The sequence below is a fragment of the Bombus fervidus genome, chromosome 1 (assembly GCF_041682495.2).
Source record: "Bombus fervidus isolate BK054 chromosome 1, iyBomFerv1, whole genome shotgun sequence".
Classification (NCBI taxonomy): Eukaryota; Metazoa; Arthropoda; class Insecta; order Hymenoptera; family Apidae; genus Bombus; species Bombus fervidus.
The window spans coordinates 15,278,567-15,298,418 of NC_091517.1; the positions used below are offsets into that span (position 1 = coordinate 15,278,567).

General features: G+C 26.4%; 4 protein-coding genes across 6 annotated transcripts; 1 reads left to right on the forward strand and 3 right to left on the reverse strand.

Annotated features, from left to right (window-relative positions):
* Nucleotides 1–1,325: 1,325 nt before the first annotated feature.
* On the reverse strand, nucleotides 1,326–6,012 carry Cysrs (cysteine--tRNA ligase, cytoplasmic). 2 transcript variants are annotated; one of them, XM_072003521.1, is made up of 10 exons: nucleotides 5,740–6,012; nucleotides 4,496–4,681; nucleotides 4,038–4,380; nucleotides 3,750–3,890; nucleotides 3,457–3,667; nucleotides 2,919–3,388; nucleotides 2,666–2,810; nucleotides 2,308–2,513; nucleotides 1,866–2,228; nucleotides 1,326–1,805 (listed from the first exon to the last, which is right to left on the reverse strand). In XM_072003521.1, the coding sequence occupies exons 2-10, from the start codon at nucleotides 4,672–4,674 to the stop codon at nucleotides 1,680–1,682; spliced, it is 2,184 nt and encodes a 727-aa protein (XP_071859622.1). In that variant the 5' UTR covers nucleotides 4,675–4,681; nucleotides 5,740–6,012; the 3' UTR covers nucleotides 1,326–1,679. The 2 variants fall into 2 exon arrangements, with proteins under 2 accessions (XP_071859622.1, XP_071859616.1); XM_072003515.1 differs by lacking the exon at nucleotides 5,740–6,012 and adding an exon at nucleotides 4,786–5,390 and having other exon boundaries at nucleotides 4,496–4,690.
* Nucleotides 6,013–6,811: 799 nt separating this feature from the next.
* On the reverse strand, nucleotides 6,812–15,574 carry Svr (Carboxypeptidase D svr). The gene is made up of 15 exons (XM_072003450.1): nucleotides 14,994–15,574; nucleotides 14,658–14,902; nucleotides 14,418–14,573; nucleotides 14,162–14,337; nucleotides 13,939–14,086; nucleotides 13,763–13,857; nucleotides 11,597–12,099; nucleotides 10,996–11,472; nucleotides 10,649–10,917; nucleotides 10,030–10,207; nucleotides 9,553–9,938; nucleotides 9,254–9,395; nucleotides 7,685–9,167; nucleotides 7,422–7,598; nucleotides 6,812–7,217 (listed from the first exon to the last, which is right to left on the reverse strand). The coding sequence occupies exons 1-15, from the start codon at nucleotides 15,450–15,452 to the stop codon at nucleotides 7,081–7,083; spliced, it is 5,031 nt and encodes a 1,676-aa protein (XP_071859551.1). The 5' UTR covers nucleotides 15,453–15,574; the 3' UTR covers nucleotides 6,812–7,080.
* A 193-nt stretch (nucleotides 15,575–15,767) lies between these two features.
* On the forward strand, nucleotides 15,768–17,876 carry LOC139987454 (uncharacterized). Of its 2 annotated transcripts, none has more exons than XM_072003732.1 (3): nucleotides 15,768–15,904; nucleotides 16,209–16,423; nucleotides 16,504–17,876. In XM_072003732.1, the coding sequence occupies exons 2-3, from the start codon at nucleotides 16,398–16,400 to the stop codon at nucleotides 17,624–17,626; spliced, it is 1,149 nt and encodes a 382-aa protein (XP_071859833.1). In that variant the 5' UTR covers nucleotides 15,768–15,904; nucleotides 16,209–16,397; the 3' UTR covers nucleotides 17,627–17,876. The 2 variants fall into 2 exon arrangements, with proteins under 2 accessions (XP_071859833.1, XP_071859842.1); XM_072003741.1 differs by lacking the exon at nucleotides 15,768–15,904 and adding an exon at nucleotides 15,989–16,127.
* On the reverse strand, nucleotides 17,150–19,849 carry LOC139987465 (serine/threonine-protein phosphatase PGAM5, mitochondrial). Its single transcript, XM_072003755.1, has 5 exons — nucleotides 19,492–19,849; nucleotides 18,998–19,179; nucleotides 18,679–18,893; nucleotides 18,477–18,607; nucleotides 17,150–18,307 (listed from the first exon to the last, which is right to left on the reverse strand). Exons 1-5 carry the CDS (start codon nucleotides 19,653–19,655, stop codon nucleotides 18,157–18,159), a joined length of 843 nt encoding a protein of 280 aa, XP_071859856.1. The 5' UTR covers nucleotides 19,656–19,849; the 3' UTR covers nucleotides 17,150–18,156.
* Nucleotides 19,850–19,852: the final 3 nt, after the last annotated feature.

The following is a 19,852-nucleotide window of genomic DNA, read 5'->3' on the forward strand; positions in this document are numbered from 1 at the left end:
TAATGTGTAATTAGTCTGTTTAAATCTGTTCTGTTATTGAAATAAAACTTTGACATATTAATGCTCGATTAAGTAAACCTCTGGTAATTGAATTCATTTATCTAAATGTGAACTACTATTACATGAACGACAAATCGCAAGCAGTAAAGAAAATCAGTATGATCTTATTACATATATAAACTATTTATCCCGCGACAAGATTAAATAAATGGAATGCTCTCGTATATTAAAAACAAACCACAGACGTTATTGAATAAAATAACATAAGTAATTAAATTAGTGATTCAACTAAAACAATACTTTAATATAATCTTATATTAGAAAGTAAAACAAAGTTGCCTGTGCGTCTGTCTATTTATGTACTTAGAATTAAGTTAAACAAATTTATAAATTGTTATAAGATATTATAATGGCTCGTAAAAATTAAAAATCTTATAAAACAATTCCGAAAAACCAGTAATTATTACAAGTTAAAATACTATATACATAGGTAAATCTTTCTTTCTTTAGCCTGAGTGATCATTCTTGATCACTGGTAAATATCAATCATAGTATAATTGTTTTCATCATAATTAAAATTTAATGCAAATTAACATAGTTCTAAGCCAAAAACTAGTACCATAGAAGCGTAAATTTTGTTTTAACTCATAAAAAAGCATAAAAATTATAAAAATGATTATTGTAATAAATTGTTGAAGACATAAATTTACAATAAAAATGTAGAATTATTAAATTTAATTAAATTTGATTATTATAATGAAAAAATTATGTTTCATGACATCGGCGAAGGTCGTTAACTTTCGAGCAACCTTATCAAGGATATGTAACCTATCATCAGGTATATATATAAGGAATATCCGATCGAACTTGCGCGCAAGCTCATTTTTGTCTAAATTCTCGTAACGTAAACATCAGAAAAGGCTTTTAATTACTTATTAAAAACAATAAAATTTTTAATTTATAATATGTAAGCAATTAATATTATAACACTGTCTTTTCTATATTTCGTCAGTGGTTTTAATTCATACCATTACTATACTGAATAATGACGTCGCATGTGACAAAAAAGCTAAGGGCTTAAGTGACCCCAAAACGTCGGACACAAAAAAATACATATTCTGTTATACTATGTCTATACCTTCACTAATCTATTAACTCAATGTTAAAAGATATCTCTATAGTAAATAACATTAGGCTACTTTATTACAAATATCACCGAAACGACTTTTTACCTCAAAATGTAGCTAGCCGTTTAATCGTATATAGTACGTATAAAATTCTATTTTTATAAATTCATGTGGATTCTTTTTAATATTAAAGAGGAATTTATTTAACAAATTTTTATTTAATACAACATATCATATATAATATTTAAATGTTGATTTAATACAATAGTATGGCTGATATTGAAAGTATGCATATAACGATAAATAAGCAACCTGTAAAATATTGCAAACATGTGCCAAAATAAAATTAATTTCTTCAATTAAGTACCGTACAAACATAAACATAAATATTATGTAAGCATAAATACGTTCATAAACAGTAATAAATTAATGAACAATGCAATGATAAAAAAAGTAATGTTGAAATAAATATATTAAAAAGGTGAAACCAATATCTTTCTTGAATAATCAACTTTCCAGTATACAAGACTAATGCTATGCGGACAAAAACTGTTAAGCATCATTGGTAGAAGCAAGATATTCGTTGTATCTCTTCTCTTGGGCTTGCTGCAATTTCAGCAACTTCTTCATCTGTCCTTTACTGATTTCTGTACCATCAATATAATGCGTCGGTACACCCTAAACAAGACAGTTCTTTAGTTACAAAATGAAATGTATTATTATTATAAATCTACATACATTGCTATCGAATTGAGAATATTTATCTTTTTCTAGTTTAAACATCTCAGAAGGAGGAATTTTTCTCAGCGCTTCCTTTGCTGCAGCTTCCGCTTTTCTTCTTTCCTTCTCCAACGTCCTTTCCAACTCCATTTGCTTCTTATGAATCTTCTCTTTTAATAGTTCTTCTTTATTTACTAATTTAATTTTACAAACTTCTTCATTACTATCTTCCAAACGAACTCCAATATTTGGTAAAATATCGTCACGTAATGTATCACATTCCTCAAGAATACTACTAGCTTTCAAAGCTTTAGCATGATTTCTTACTTTCTCACGGAAATTTGCCAAAATTTCAAGGTAGGGCATAACGACTTCTTCAACCTTTAATAAGATTTATAATGAACACAAGTTTAGTCAGAACATAATAAGTAAAGAGAAAATAAATGTATATAAAACATACATTTAAATTCGCGGTATTGTTGTCAACTGGAAAACCAATACTATCATGCGATGATATAACTCCAAATATAATAAACATTTTTGTAATATAAACTGCAACATCTCTAAGTAATAGTGTATTTGGTTGTTTTATTTCTTTCATGTAAATATTGCAATGCGTCACAAGATCCCTAACAGCATCAAGTGCACTCCTTGTATCAATATTGTCTGTAATAAAATGTGTTGTAAGTTTTATTAACATACAAAATAATATAAGAATATATAATTATATAATATAATATGTATATTAAATTACATAATAACAAAATATATATTAGTTATACAATTACAATGCACAATATTTATAAATGTTCACTTACCACATAATGCGTTATGTACTAAGTCCCTGGCATGATAAAATTTTTCATTTAATTCCACTTCAGATTTAGTCCATTTAGTAAAAGTATTAATATTTGTCTCTGAACCCAAAGATCTAATTTTACATTTTACATTTAAGAAGAATTCCTATAATACAAATAAGGTGTTGTACATATATTACATTATTAAATGTTAAATTAAATAATATTAAATAAAATAATTATAAAATATTATATAACAAATAGTTATATTTACATTTAAAAACTTTTCATATTGAATGGCCATATGCATGGTATCATCACTGTAATCTAATGTATCTTTCCATGAATGCAAAAGAAATGCAAGCCTAAGTTGTCTTGCTGAGTGCTTTTTTAATGCATCTTGTATAGTAATGAAATTTTTTAGTGATTTTGACATTTTGCATCCTGCTATGGTCAAATGACCAGAATGAAGAAAATATTTAACCCAATTAGAATTATTATAATATGCTTCTGCTTGTGCCATTTCATTATCATGATGGGGAAACTTCAAATCTATCCCTCCAGTATGAATATCTAAACTTTCTCCACAAATTATAGATGCCATAACTGAACACTCTATATGCCAACCTGGTCGTCCTTTACCCCAAGGGCTTTCCCACCAAGGTTCTCCTTCCTTTGAACACTTCCAAAGTGCAAAATCAGTTGGTGATTTTTTTTCAGATACCTTTGAACCACTTAAATCTCCTAATAAAAATATTAAAAGTTATCAAAAATGAATATATTCATCTTAAAAAAAAAAAAAGAATTTTTACCTTCTCCTTCTTGCAAACTCGATGTATCACCATATGCTTCTGGGACGAGTTTAGCATAATAATGTTTATCCTGCTTATCAAAGGTAGCAACATCGAAATATACAGAACCATTACTTTCATATGCAATTCCATTTTCTATAATTTTTTCAATAAATGTTATAATTTCAGGTATGTATTCACTAACTCTTGTTAAAACATTTGGCCTTAATATCTAATGAAAATTTTATTATGAATTATTCAATATAATTAATAAATATATATAGTTAAAATCAAGAAAATATACTTAATATTACATTTAAAGAATCCATATCTTTGTGAAATTCCATTTCCCAATGTTGTGATAATTTGGTAAAAATGGAATGTTCTGTAATTGTAGCTCCTTTCGTTTTATCCAACCATTCTGCCAAAGGATCTCGTGCTTCTTTTAATAATAACTGTATCCATAGAAGTTACAAAGATAGTATCTTTAGATAAATTATTAAATAAAATTAATAAGAATATTATTAATATTAAATAATGACATAATCTCTACTTATAAATTTATTATTTATACTCTAACAATATGAAAAATATATATATACTTCTTGATATTCCTTCATTTTTTCTTCATCTTTAAGCTTTACTACGTTTTCCAAATTTTCAATAGCTTTCTCCACATTGCACAACAATGCCTCTAGCATACATTTTTTATCTGTATCATTCGTATTCTTCACTGTATCTTCAAAAATACACATTACATATTTTGCATCATCCAGGATTTCATCAAGAGTATGATTTTCTTCTATATATTTCTCATATAAATAATTTTGTCTAGCTCTCTTTATAATTTTATCATCTATATCAGTAATATTCATCACATATAAAATATCGTACCCAAAATAATCAGATAAGACACGTCTTAATATATCGAAAGATATATATGATCTAAATAGTGACAAAAATGATAACAAATATATAAAAAATAAATATTATTATCTATAGCATTTTAATAAAATAATATGCATTTTTTAAATACATAATTTTATATGCAACTTTGTACCTAGCATGTCCCATATGTGATGCATCATAAACAGTAGGTCCACAACTATACCATAATATATGATTTCCAAATTGAGGGACAAATATTTCTTTCTCCCTAGTTAAGCTGTTGTATAATTTAAGAACCGAGCTGCTTTTTCTTTCTGGTGGCATCCAAGATGGTTGTAACCTCTTTGCCATTTTTAATCTCTAGAAACTGGAAATATCCAAAAGTGATGAAAACCGTAAAGTATATCTTATCTATCTCATTACTTCTCTTCTAAAAAATAAAAATTATACAATTAAATTTACCTCTCTATGAGAAGCTTTACTCAAAAATATTTCAATACAAAAATTCTGTGTACAATTATTTTTAAAGAAATGTTCACACAAATATACAAAGAAAGATTGTCAAATAAATATCACGTGTCTAGAATTCTGTTGCAAATTTTTACTTGTTTCTACATACATAACTTTTTGAATATATTCGCGTATACGATATTTAGTATTAATGTTAATATATTTCTCTTAATTTAATCAAATAATATAAAATACTGTTCACATTAACTATCATTACACTCTTGAATGATTCACGTTCGATATCCAAAAAGACACGAGGAAATCGTTGCATGTATATATCAGTGTAGAAAGAGCGTTCGCACTGTGACGTTGTCTAAACTTTCTGTTATCTCCGATCTCCGATGCTTCTACTCAATCTTTAATATCATGTTGTAAGAAACAGTTTGATGTGATAATATTTGAACTGTTTGTCGTAAAAGTAATTTATCTATTTTAACTATAAACCATATGTAAAAAAAGAAGTAAACCTCATGTATAAATAATTAGTCTTTGCATACAAAACTTGCATCATCCTAACCTAATTAGCAGTTTCAAATGTTATGACTTTAATGCTTTACAATATGTGTGTATATATGTATATATATATATATATATATACTAACTGATGGTCTTTGACCGGATGTATGTCCTTTGTAATTGAATTTTTAGATAGATTTTAATATTAAATAGAATATAGAATAGTAAATAGTATAGAAATAATAAAGAATAAGTTAAAACAAAAAGGAAGTAGATAGCAATCGTTTGAAGAAAATTACATATTTAATAATTTTATAATATTTCTTTATGTACAATGCTTTTTTGTCGTATTCATTTGTATATATATATATATATAAATAAAGCATAAAAAAGAAATCTATATATTTTCATATAGATTACCATGAATTGGCGTGAGTGGCCGTTCGCCACGGTGGTTATCTTTATTCTAAAACGTAAGCCTTATCTTCTTCACTATTACATACAGTGCTCAAACTTATTCCAAGCACAATCGAAGAATGATAATCGGTCTCTTCGGGCCGTCTCTCACCGTCGCGTCATCAGTCAATGTGCAGTTTATTTGTTCTGAATGTTTTAGTATTTTGAGATAATAAATAAAATGCTATTTTGACTACACCACCTTTGGAACATTTTCTACCGAACGATCCAAATCCGATTCAAATCGATTCAGTAGCTGTAAAGTTATAAGCGAACAAACATAAAAGTACTTTTGTACTTTATATATATAGACGCTAAACGCCCAGACAATGGCAAAAATATATATATATTTAATATCAAAATCAAATAAATATAAACTTGATTGTATATATCATCTATTGTAAATAAGATTTATATATATAAATATTATTTTTGTCATATTACTTATTAGATCTTCTAGATATATTAGAATTATAAATATATTACATCAATAATATTATAAATTACAACACATATATGTAGTCATATACCAATAACCTCATTCTTGTTAAACAAATTAATATATCCAAATAATTTAAAATAAAATTTTAGTTATTTCAGTAGGTGATATAATTTTTATTCAAATTCTTATATAAAGTACATGTCATTGTAACAAATATTTTTATAAACATATTTTTCATATTTCAAAAGTTCTGTAAAAAATACGTGAAATGTACCACACATTTATGAATTTAATATTATGATCTTTTTTTAAATGTGATATTATGCATAAAAATCCTTGTTTCATATATGTATTAAAAAATTTATATCATTTTATTGTATTAAATTTTAAGATCACATATAGATAACATACAAAATAAGCACTTTGGAATGTGTATAATTCATATTCATATATAAAATATTAATCTTATGTTACATATAAAAATATAGAACACAAAATGTTAGCTAAAGTTTTTCAGACACATACCTTTTTTTCTTTCGGAACAAAGTTCATTATATTGTTAAATATATAGATGTTTAATTATATATATCCTGTCTTATCCTTATATTACTTTAAGTACAACAGTTTTTCTACATAAAATGATTTTTATTTTTTTTATTATTTTTTATCTTAATCAAGATTGACTGTTCCAGAAAACAGTATTTTTTGAAAAAATCATTTTATCATTTAGTAAATATAATTGATTCAACATTTAATTTAAACAGAAGTACTTGCTGCCATTTTAGCATTGTTATTCTTTTCTTCTCTGTTAGTAATTTTTTGTTCAGTTTTTATACTTTCATATATAATTTAAATGTAATAACAAAACATCTCATTTAAAAATTAATACTGTATTATCTATGTTCTTTATTTGTCTCTTCTTCCCATTCTTTACCTGGCCTGATAAATTCTAAGTCACTAGCATCCTCAGAACTTGAAATATTATCATCATCAAAATATGGTTTTGTAACTTCGTTTGGTTGCATATGTCCTAAAAAAAACATGAAATAATCATACAAATAATCATATAATTAATCATAATAAAAATATAATACGATCCTGTATTAATAATTTGTAATAGATATTTCAAAACTCTGTCATTCTACATATTAAGAGAAACTGAAAATAGTTGCCTTCTAAATTTTTACAAATATTTAAAAGACTTTTATATACATCACTTTGTTATTACATTTACCATTCAATGGTCTTCTAAATATTTCAATTTCTTTTTCATCATCATCAAAAAAGCTTGTTCCATCTTTTAATAGACTAAACGCATATCCATTCCAATTATTTTTTTTTAAATTTTTGGAAGATTTACAGTTCACACAAATAAAAATAGAACATGCAATAATTCCCAAACATACAGTGGCTGCAAAAATATGATTTAAAATTATATTCTAATAATACATTATGACTTATGTGTTATATATATTATAAAAATATTGATCATCTTACTTATAAGAACTATAAAAACAATTCTAGGCATCCCAAAAAAGTTGTCATCATATTTTAATTTGAATATCAAATGCGAAACACTATGTACATCTGATGTTATAAACAATTTAGTCTGTTGAATATATCCAGGTGCGCTAGCACTTATAATGTGAGTACCAGGTTTCAATAAAAACCAGTAAGCTCCATTTATTCCACTTTTAACATGATGCATTGATTCATTGTATGATAAAATAGCATTTTCAAGTGGCTCATTGTTCTCATTAAGGACAAATCCTTTTACTCCTTCATTAAGCTTTTCTATCATCATTAATAAACTAGCCTTATTATCTTCCCATATATTTCTTGAATCATCAGTGTTGCAACAAGTAACATATACATCAAGCATCAAAGTACTCGTATTTAAATAAAGATAATCCATTAAAGAATGTTCTCTTTTTCCACTTATACCCATGCCAGCATGAATAATTCCATTAGAATCTATATTTAAATCGTGATCACACTCTGGATTTTTAAAAGTCATATTCATCTTATGTTTAGTATATAATGATGCTAAATCTTGTAATACATCATTATCATCGGTGTTATATATCTGTTCAAATATTTTCCCATACTTTCCCGCAAATGGAATTTCAATATGTTGCGAACCAATATTCAAATTTATTGCTAATACAGCATTAATGTTTTTGAACCAATTAATTAGTGTACTTGCCTCAGTACTTAGTCTATCACTGATAGGAAATTGTAAATTGTCCACAATGAATGAATCACAAGTTTGATTATCATTATAATTTTGAGATAAATCCGGTGCAATGTATATTGTAAATTTATCTAAATAATTTGTAATTCTAGTGTCTTTCCGATAACGATCTAGTAAATAGATCGCAAAATGAAGTAAAATGTTAGATGTCACAGGTGCACCATTTGAAATACCAGCCACGAAGGCTATAGATGGTCGACCAATGCGTTTGTAATTATCTTCAGTTCCAATTTCTAAACATATTATTCGAGTGCCCGTTTGTGATTTACCAATAATATGTAAAGTTGATAATTGTGAATATTTATTGTTCAGATCGATCAAAACTTGATTTACAACATTTATCTCTTGATCGTTATCGTATTTTTGGTGTTCTGCTTTTTCTATATGACGTTTTGTCAGTTTAATGTGAAGATCAGTTATATTTTTATCATCTACATGAACTTTAATAGACTGTTCTATATAACCTTCACAAACAAATGTTAACGAATATTCACCAGGAAGAAGAATAATTTTAAAATAAGCCATGTTTTTAGAAACATGGTAACTATTGGTTCCAATCTTAACTACAGTTTCTCTTAAGGGAGCATGGTTAGTATCTGTTACCACTGCTCGAACACCAGTTGTCAGACCCTGAATAAGTTGTTTCAAGGGCAATAAATTTTCACGCCAAATAGTTGGAATAGATCCTGGAAGTGGATATTTACAACAAGCCATGTTGATACTTATCTACAAGTATAATAGATTGTAATAGATTAATATACAAATAATATAAACTAGAAATGATTTTATACATTAATAAATATATTACTTACTGTTGGTATTTTATACTGATTTTGAATATAATTTTGTACTTTTTTAACATCATTGTTAATAAAACTACAAGTTTCTTTCTGTATTGAATGTTCATAATTTTTGGCCAAAGTTTTATACACATTCAAGCTATCATCTGTATAACTAAAATAATAAGAATATAAGGTATTATTATCTTAAATTATGTTATACTATTTTAAGTTTGGATCGTATAACAAAAAAAAAAAAAAAAAAAAGAAAAAGAAAATAAATACGTAAATATATTTTAGTATATTATAGCAGTAACTTAAATTTTCGTTACCTAACTTCAAGTGCTCCACTTCCTAATATTATTATTACATCATATTCTTCATTAGATAACATTGTTTTAAATGCATTAGTAATCATGTTTAATTTATCTGATGTAGCATTATTATTTTGTAGCAATAGCCTTTTGCCTATTTCATCATCTACAATAGGATTACACTCTTGAGTATTTGATACTATATTATCAAAACCTGGATCTATGTAGGGTACAAAATGTAATACAGAGTTTTTCAATATTCTTTCTATAGGGGGATCTCCAATTTGATTTCCTTTCAGTATATGAGTTGCTAATCGTAACAGCATTTCTCTACCAATTGGTTGAGATGCAAATAGACCGCCAATTAAACCAATATGATATTTATTTTCTTCTGGTGCACCCATCTATAATTAATAAATTTGTAACTATTTTTTATAATCGTAAAACGTAAAATTTGGAATAAATGGCTATATATTTTTTAAATGATATGCTCACATTATGTGTAACTTTTAAAGAATAAATATCTACACTGATTAATGACTCCCCTTGAGCTTGAAATTCTGCAATGTTTGGTTGATCATTTTCTAATTGATTAAATTTACCACTTAACTTGACATTTTTTAAATAAATATTATCTAAGTTTGTCGTTAACCGAAAATCATAAGCAGATGACCTGAAATAGAAAATTATTACATAAAATACGAATATATACCAAATTAAGAAACAAAAATTTGTTTTCATATTAAGTATGAAAAAATTAATATGTAATTAAAAAAGATCTATTCATTAGAATACTTGATGATAAGGAAACACATAAAATGATTATACAATAAAGCATTCTAATAATCAGTTCTGCTTCTATTAAAATATAATTGTAATTTACTTTGTTATAGTCGACATATATTTTATAATATATTAAAATATTTACTTTCGTGAAGTTTTTAAATTTCTTCCTAAAATGAAATTTTTATGACTCCTTATCAAAAACAATCCTTTTTAACATTCAACAATATATAAGTATCATTATTCTGGAAATTGCAATGCTTATAAGAATTATATTAAAGTACTTTCTAGTCTTAAGAAAATCATAAAATTATATATTATATAGTTATACCAGTGTTGAGGATCATCTCGCATTAATGAGAAATCCAATACTACTCCTTCTCCAATATTAACATCATCTGATACCACTGCAATTTGCGTTTGAGATTCATACCCTACTGCACTGGCTGTAACATTGTATTCGCCTGGGACTAAAAGACGCCAATAATCTCCATCATTGGCTGCATAGATATCATGTTTAATTCCTTCTATAGATATTTTAGCATGAGGTATAGGATTTCCAATTGATGAACGTATCACTCCATGTATTCCTTTATGAGACTATAAAAAAGAATGTATAAGTATAATGAAAGAAATAATTATTTTTGTAACATGCTATACATATTAATACATAAATACCATTTCAATTAAACGTAGGAGAGGTTCTCTATTTTGTAACCAATACTCTGGTAATTCAGTTGCATTTGGAAATTTTGTACATCCTAATTCTATCGTAATTTCAAAATCATTGCTATGAACGTAATTATAATCTTGCATGCCTCCATTAACAGAATACCAAGCAGCCCCATTGGTTATACCATTTGGAAAGCTTTTCTCTAATACATTTTGTACTGTGTTTAATCGTCCATTTAAAAATGAAGGACATGGTTCTCCAAGATGCATACGAGGATGAGCATTTGAATATGCTAATGCTAAAGCTTTGAAAACTTTATCATCCGGACTTAGATTTTCATTATCATACATGTATTCTGGTTTATTATCATATGGATAATTTGCCACTAATGCTCCTCCATGAAAATTAGCAGAAAGTACAAATGGAATACTTGCAATCCAATTCATTACTGCCTTCGTCTCAGGTTCTGGTTCTTTATTATACTGTAAAATATAAAAATATAACTAGTAATCTAAATTTATAAAATCAATAAACATCTAATAGATACACATATAAAATGTGCTAAATCCATCAAAAGTGAAACAATAAAAAAGTGGAAATCCATACATTATTTGTTTCATATTGATCAGGAAAATTTCTGTTGAGATCAACATTTTTAGCGTTTGTTCTTCCTTCATATATATTTTCTTCTCTAGAAATTTCATAACCATCTGGATTCATGCTTGGCATTACATGCAGTCTGACATTCTTTAATATTTTCGTAACTCTTTTGTCACTTTCAAAATTTTCACAAAGGAACTTCAACAGCATTAGTAAAATTTCTCTGCCAACAACTTCATTCCCATGCATGTTTCCTATATATTTTACTTCAGGTTTATTTTGGCTATGTTTACCAGGATTTTCTGTTATTTCCATAACATATAACTGACGTCCTTTAACAGACTCTCCTATACTATAAAGCCTTGTAATATTTGGGTAATTCAAATTTAATTCTTTCAAGAATTTTTCCATTGCTATGTAATTATGATGTTTGAATTCCATATTATGGAAAAAACCATATTTGTCAATAGGTCTAATAAATTCCTCAACTTTATCTGACTTTAATTTTCCTACAAATTAACATAATATTACAAAACAATTAAAACTATCATATTGTAAGAATAAAAAGTCTTAAATAAAAAAATTAATAGTTCAACAAAAAGCACATCTGTAAATATATCTTCTTTAATAAACTTTTCATATATATTAAAAAGACAAAAATAAATCATGAAAATCATGAAACTTAAAATTTAAAAAACATGCAACTATTACAACATTTACAACACAACACAAGGTATAGAGAACACAAAAAGCCAAAGAAATAGTAAATAATATATTATAATAATATTCAAGATGTATTACTACTTGATGGATAAAAAATATAGGAAAAGGCTGGAAAATATTTGAGAAAACTAACTCACTGTTTGAAACAAATATAGTATTTTATTATTTTTTAATTTTTTAGACATTATACATTCAATTTGATTATATTATGCTATACATCAAATTACAAATATGATCATAAACATCTCTCAGTGTTTTACATATTTTTGTTAATATTAATAAAATTACCTAAAGATATTTATGTTTCATACTAAAAATCTTTGGATATATTTTTCATAATTCATACATATTTTCTTATATATGTATCTCATTTACTTCATAAAAATGAGATTAACATATTCTTTACATTTAATGAAATAAACCTTCTATTTTTAATGTATAATTTTTCTTCTTTATAAAGTTTAATCTGATTTTCATAATACAGATCTTTAAATGAACATTTAAATGAACACATGAAATTTAAGAAAGAGATACTACAAAATATTTTTATAATTATTTTTAAAAACTTTATTTGTTACGTTATTTGTTCTTGTAATTGTTTACTAATATAAAAGAGAGCATTCAAATAAAAAGTAAATCACGATTTGCTATTTGTTCGATAACATAAAAGTTATTCACCTAAAAAGTATAAGTGTTACAAGAAGATATGTTTTTGATGTGCAGTAATGCTTAGTTCTTACAATTCATATATAATTCAATTGTACATCTACAAAGTATTTAGACCAATTGTTTAAAATTATAAACTTATTACATTCTTTTTCTATATCTAACTAACATAACATTTCTCTATAAATTTAAGCTTTTGCATTCAAAGTATCTTTCCCTAGATACAATACAGGACAAATAAATTTAAAAAACAAATAAAAAATAATATAACAAATAAACGTAAACATAAAAATAATAAAAATGATTAAAAAATTTATGTTTAACATATGTTTATGCTCCAATTAGTTCATAAGTAAATAACTTTCACTGTAAATAATTATTTTTGTGCAAATCAGAAAGTTTCTTTATCTTTTTCTCCATACCTTGTGTGTATCTTTTTTATATTTGCTTATAATAGGACATAAACAATAATAAAATGTATAGAAATGGCAGTATCACATACTCTTGTGATATAATCATATCAGTGCTGTAAAATGAAAATAAGAATGATGATAAAACTAATTCATGAAACAAATAATAAATTCATATGTAAATATAAAAAATAATAATTTCATTTCATTTTCAATTTTATGAAAAAACAAATAAAAGACAAGAAAATTCTTTAATTGCATATATATAAATATAACTAGTAATTCATATCATCATAAGATGGTATTAGTTTATACAGTGCAAAATTCTGATTAGGAAATGGGAGTGTATGAACAAAAGGAGCATCTTGATTACCTTGATCATCATAAGTATCCTGTGTTAAAGTGAAATTGACAATAGTTGGTTCATCCGATTTTACTGTGACATTTATTTGTTCACTTGGATGATATCTAAAATCATAAAAAGTTGATATGTAGATCAAACCTTACTAAACAAAATACTAGTTTTGTAACAACGTTATGTATACTCACGCCCATGCCTCTGCATGAATGCTATATGTTCCAGGCAGTAACAAACGCCAATATTCTCCATGATGTGTAGTGGATACATTATGATTTATTCCATACACAATAATAGTTGCTCCTTCTATTGGTTGCCCATTTATATCTCTTACAAGACCTAAAATTATAAAATATAAATTAATATATACCATCGTTATTAATAAATAATTATACTTAATGAATATTTAAAGACCTGTTACTCCAATATGGGCTTGCTCGAGATATTTTATAAGAGATTCCTTATTTAATCTCCAATATTCTGGCATTTCTGAGGCATATGGATATTTACAACAGCTAAGTTCAAATGTTATCTCAAGTGCATTGGAGCGAGCATAATTGAAGTCTTGCATTCCCCCAACAACTTCATACCTAAAACAAATAACATCTAATAATATTTTCTTTACAAATAATACTTTCCAAAAACAAAGAATTCAGATATGTATGCTCACCAATATGCACCATTGGTAACACCACCCTGAAAAACATCAGAACTGCATGCGGTACCTGTACGCATTTGTGGGTGATTATCTGCATATGTGTGTGCTAAATATTTGAATAACTCATCATCTGGACTTTTACTTTCAATACAACAAGATCCTTGAATACTAAAAATCAATACAGTATATAACTTTTATAAAATAAGTAAAATTTTATAATTTATTTCATAATTGCATTTATTATTATATTACCCAGAATCATAAGGATAACTTGCTACAACAGCACCTCCATGAAGATTTCCTGATAATACAAATGGTTCTGTAGCAATCCAAGTCATCATGGCTACTGTTTCATTCTGACGTCCATCTAATATAGTACCACCTTGTTGGAGATAATTAGTTCTTCTATTAAACTGATCTGGAAAATTCCTATTTAAATCAACATGATTTGCATTTTCACGGCCAGAAAAATCTTTTCTTGATTCACATTTTCCTTCCTAAAAGTTCAAAAGAACATTAGACCAATATATGCATGGATTTAAATTAGCTTAAATCATAAAGGAAAATAACAAAAAATAGAAACATTACCACTGATTTTTCAAAGCCATCAGGATTCATTGATGGCATAAGGTAGATATCAGTATTATTTACTAATTTTGTAATTCTTTCATCTTTCCCATAATTCTTCAAAAGATATTGAGCAAGATATACTAATAATTCTCTACCAACAGCTTCATCACCATGCATATTAGCAACATATTTCACCATCGGTTCACACAGTTTTCGTTCCTTAACATTTTCAGAAATTTCAATAACTAACAAATCTCTACCTTCCACGGATTTTCCTATGGAAAACACTCTTGCCAAATTTGGATATTTTAGAACCAAGGAATTAAACAACTGTTGAAGCTCTTCATAATTTGTGTAATGTGGGATGACAAAATCCTCATCTAATTTGTTGTCGGAATTTATCACGAAACCATTAATAATTCCAATAATTAAGAAAAGAAGTAGCACGATGTTATAGATAATACGTGCGTGTACCATATTTAGATATTTATTAGCGTAAGAATATAACAAGCTTTTTTGACTTTAACGAAACATTCTACACAATTCACGATGTCAATATAGCATAAAAGTACTGATGACGTCCACAAGTGCGAGTGTGGGCAGAGTAGGGTAGAGGATTACTAGGAATGATATAGATATATGTATATGTATAATTTTTCATTGAGAATAAAAATATTTATTAGTCAGTTATTCTACATATATATTACATGTGTAACTTCTGTATTATTTTTTAAATTTCTATAACAATTTTTTGTAAAAAGTCACAGAAATTTTAATAAAAGAAAAATGAATTCTTGTATATGTGTAAGTAACATAGTAAGAAAAGTTTTATTTGTATGTATATAACATACTGACATAGATAAAAATTTTTGATAAGAATAATTTTTGTCTTTCTTTTCCTTTGTGATACTAAGTACTTACGTACATATGTATGTATATATAATATATATATAGTTGAAATAGTTCATAAATTACTAATGATATTCTTAAATATATATGTATATGAATGAATATATAATTTTGAGTTGGCAGTAAAAGGATGTTTATAACCAATTTATATGAAATCTTAGTTTAAAGATATCTTGGTATAATTCAAATTAAATTCTAAAGACAATATTGAATAAATAATTGATAAGGGAAAGTCAAATGCATGTTAGTTTATTTAAAATATTCTAAGTTTCTCTATAAACACATAACACATTGTTAAATTTCTTATTTCTTATCTTTTGTTAGATATAACGGTAAAACTTTGTTTCAATATTAGAAACATTGTAATTTCATTGAAAATTATTCAGAAAAATATTGTCGAAGAGAGGTTATGATCTTACTTCTACGAATTTTATTCGATTGCTTACAAAATGTACACAACTATTTTATGTAATAGTAGATAAAAATTTGTATGACCAGTGAATATTTCGAAACATGTCTAACAGCAAAGAAGAAAAACAGTAAGTTGTGTAAGAATATTAATAACCAATTAAAGAAAATAGAAAAATAAAAGATCATTCACTATTACCAAAAATTTTAGGTATGGTTTAATTTTACCTAAAAAGCAACAACGTATTGCCCCGAAGGTAAACAACATATTTGGCGATAATAATGATTCGGATGAGGAAGATGGTACAGATTGGGTTAAAAAGGCACTTCAGGCAGAGGGAGAAAAAAATAAAATAAAAAGGCAAGTAAGATTAAATATGCAAAAGGCTTTAAAGGAAGACCCAACAATATTTCAATATGATGAAGTATATGATGACATGGAAAGGACAAAAGATCTGTCCAAAACTGCAAAAGATGAAAAAAAGAAACCAAGGTATATTCAAAATCTTTTAAAAGCTGCAGAGCGAAGAAAAAAAGAACAGGAATATAGAATAGAAAGAATGGTTCAGAAAGAACGCGAAGCAGAGGGAGAAATGTATGCAGACAAAGAAAGTTTTGTTACTTCTGCTTATAGAGCAAAATTAGAAGAATTTAAGAAAATGGAAGAAGAGGAAAATAAAATGGATAAACTAGAAGCTATTGCAGATGTTAAAAAACAACACGATATTTCAGGATTTTATAGACATTTGTATGAACAGACTGTTGTTCAATCTTCAGAGGAATCTGGAGTTAAGAATGATACCAATGATAATAAAACTAATTTAGATAACAATTTAAAGGATATAAATAAAGAAATAAATGTCAGTGTCACAAACAAAGACCAGGTAAAAAATAAAGAAATAAAAAAGAATAGACAATATAGGCAAAGAAAAATAGAAGAAGATAGTGATACAGATACTGAAATTCAACAGAAAATGGAAAATAAAGTAGAAACTCCTGTACCTGAAAAACGTAAAAATGTTGAAAGAGAATCTGAAAGAATAGAGGAACCTGATGTTAAAAAACAAAAGCAACAAACTGAAAATGCTAAATTTGAAAAAAGTTGTAATGAGACCAAAATAGAAAATCCCATAAATTCAAAGGATGTGGAAAAAATATTAGAAAATAGTAAAAATGATGAAACTGAAAAAATAAGTATTAGTGCAAAAGAAAAAATAGAAGCAGAGAAAAGAGAGAGATCTAAGATTTGGGAAAAAAGAACAGTTGGGCCTGTATTTGAAGCAGCATTGCAAAGATATTATGCTAGGAAATCTATGAGGTTATCAATTGTATAATTTAATGTAACTGTAAAGTGTGTGTACAAGGAAGGAATTGTTTGTCTGTGTATCTGTGTGTTTAAGTACTAAGTAATTTCAACAATTGTTTGTTTAGGAAAACGATCACACTATATGTATGATAAATTTTTTTAATATAGCATTTGTAATATAAAATTGTATAGAAATTGCATTAATGATACACTGTATTCCGGAAAAACATCTGTCTTTTCAATATTACAAAATATAAATGTCTCTACATAGAAACAAATGATGGCACATTATAATTATAATATACCTCTAAATTTTACAATATTAAAATACAATAATGAAAACATAAGTATTTTTCTTAATTTTCAAATTATTTCAAATATTAAACTTCATTTTTGATATTTAATAAATGCTTGCAAAAATTTTTTATGATGAAGTTATGATATTAGTTATTTCACAAATGAATAACTAAAAATATTTTGTTCCTACATTACTTATTATAAATTGCATAACTTAAATATTTCATCACTAAACAAAGGTATAAGTTATATCATTCAGTTTCAATAAGATGAAATAAGCTGTGGCTTCATATGTCCACTATCACCTAAGTTTCTTAGTGTTACTCTCCCATTAGATCGAATAGATACCCATGTAATACTTCCATGATTTAAACTTAAACGCAACCAACCCTCAGGTGGAAATTGCAATGCTCTGAAATACATAATAAAGAAGCATTTAATTCTGTGTATTAATACGTTCGCTACCTAGTCCGCGATTTCGCTCTAAAAGTCCGACTGCACGGTATTTTTAAACTGGGCAACAAACACGTTACTATTACGTGTCATTACATTACATTACATCATTTTTTATGAATAGTTACCGGCATACAAAATATCTAATAACGTTTGCATGGCAAACAAGAATAACATATGAATCCTTTTCCTGGCTGGGTTCTGGACGATGAAAATATTTTCTAAATGCAGCTTCTATTCTAGGTCCATCTTCATAAACCTAAAATATATTACGTAATATTATAATATAATAGAAAAAAAAAAATTCCCATAATAACATAATATACTTACAACAACTTCAGAGTTCCAAATATCAATTGGCGGATCAGGTGCAATTGGCATACCTTCACTAAGAACAGAATCTTCTTTAACTGTTATATCGTTAAGATATTTTTTTATAATTTTAGCAGTTTCTTTAGCTCTGACTATTGATGATTGTATAATCATAGAATATGGTAATCCTAATTCTTGTAATCTTTTTCCTGTTGCTTCAGCCTGTTGTCTGCCTTTGTAACATATATTTTTACACAGTAAAATTTAATACATTTATAAAATTATAAAATATTAATATATAACATAATAATATATAAATAACATAAGAAATACCAACCAAGAGTTGTAAGTGTTCGATCTGAATCCGTTTTACCATTTGTATTATATTGTCCATGACGGATTAAAATTATGTGATGTCTAACATTTGATTGTTGTTTGTCAATAGATCTTTTTTTACGTGAATCTTTATCACTTTCATTGTCTAATTTAGCTACATTTGTTAACCATTCTGAATGTCGTCTACAAATAGATACAACAAGTTATAAATTGAACTTTTAAATATTAGAAATAAATTCTAAACAAAGAAAAAAGAATGTCTTGCACTATGCAATGAATATGACGTAGATGAAAATTTACAAATACTGAAATAATATTTATTTTAGGAATATACATGTGTACAAAGTATATTTAGTACAGGAATTTTATTTGTGATATTTATTTAATTTGACGTAAGAAAAAGGAACGAAAAAGGGCCTTAATCATATATAATTATTAATTTGTAGAATCAATAATATTTTTATAAAAAACTACAATAACAGTAAAGAATATAACCTATCCCAATTATGATCCCATCTGCCCCAGGACGACGGAGGTATTATCCAAGATTGTTTTTCTGATGATTGAATATGATCGTTTTCATTTGGATAAAAAAGCGCTGCACCACTTATCGCAACAAATCCACCGATCCATTTTTTTAAATTTAAACGTATAGGCATTATTGTAGTAAATTGCCGCGACTAAATTTTTTTAACGATTTAAACCAATACTGCTCATCTGTGGAACGTATTTACGCGATCGCTATCTATATACCTTCTTTTATAATAGTTATGAAAAGAGTAATATATTTTAGTAAGAGACAAGATACGTTAAATGCTATTTCAATATCAGTGATGAAATCAAAAAAATAAAATTG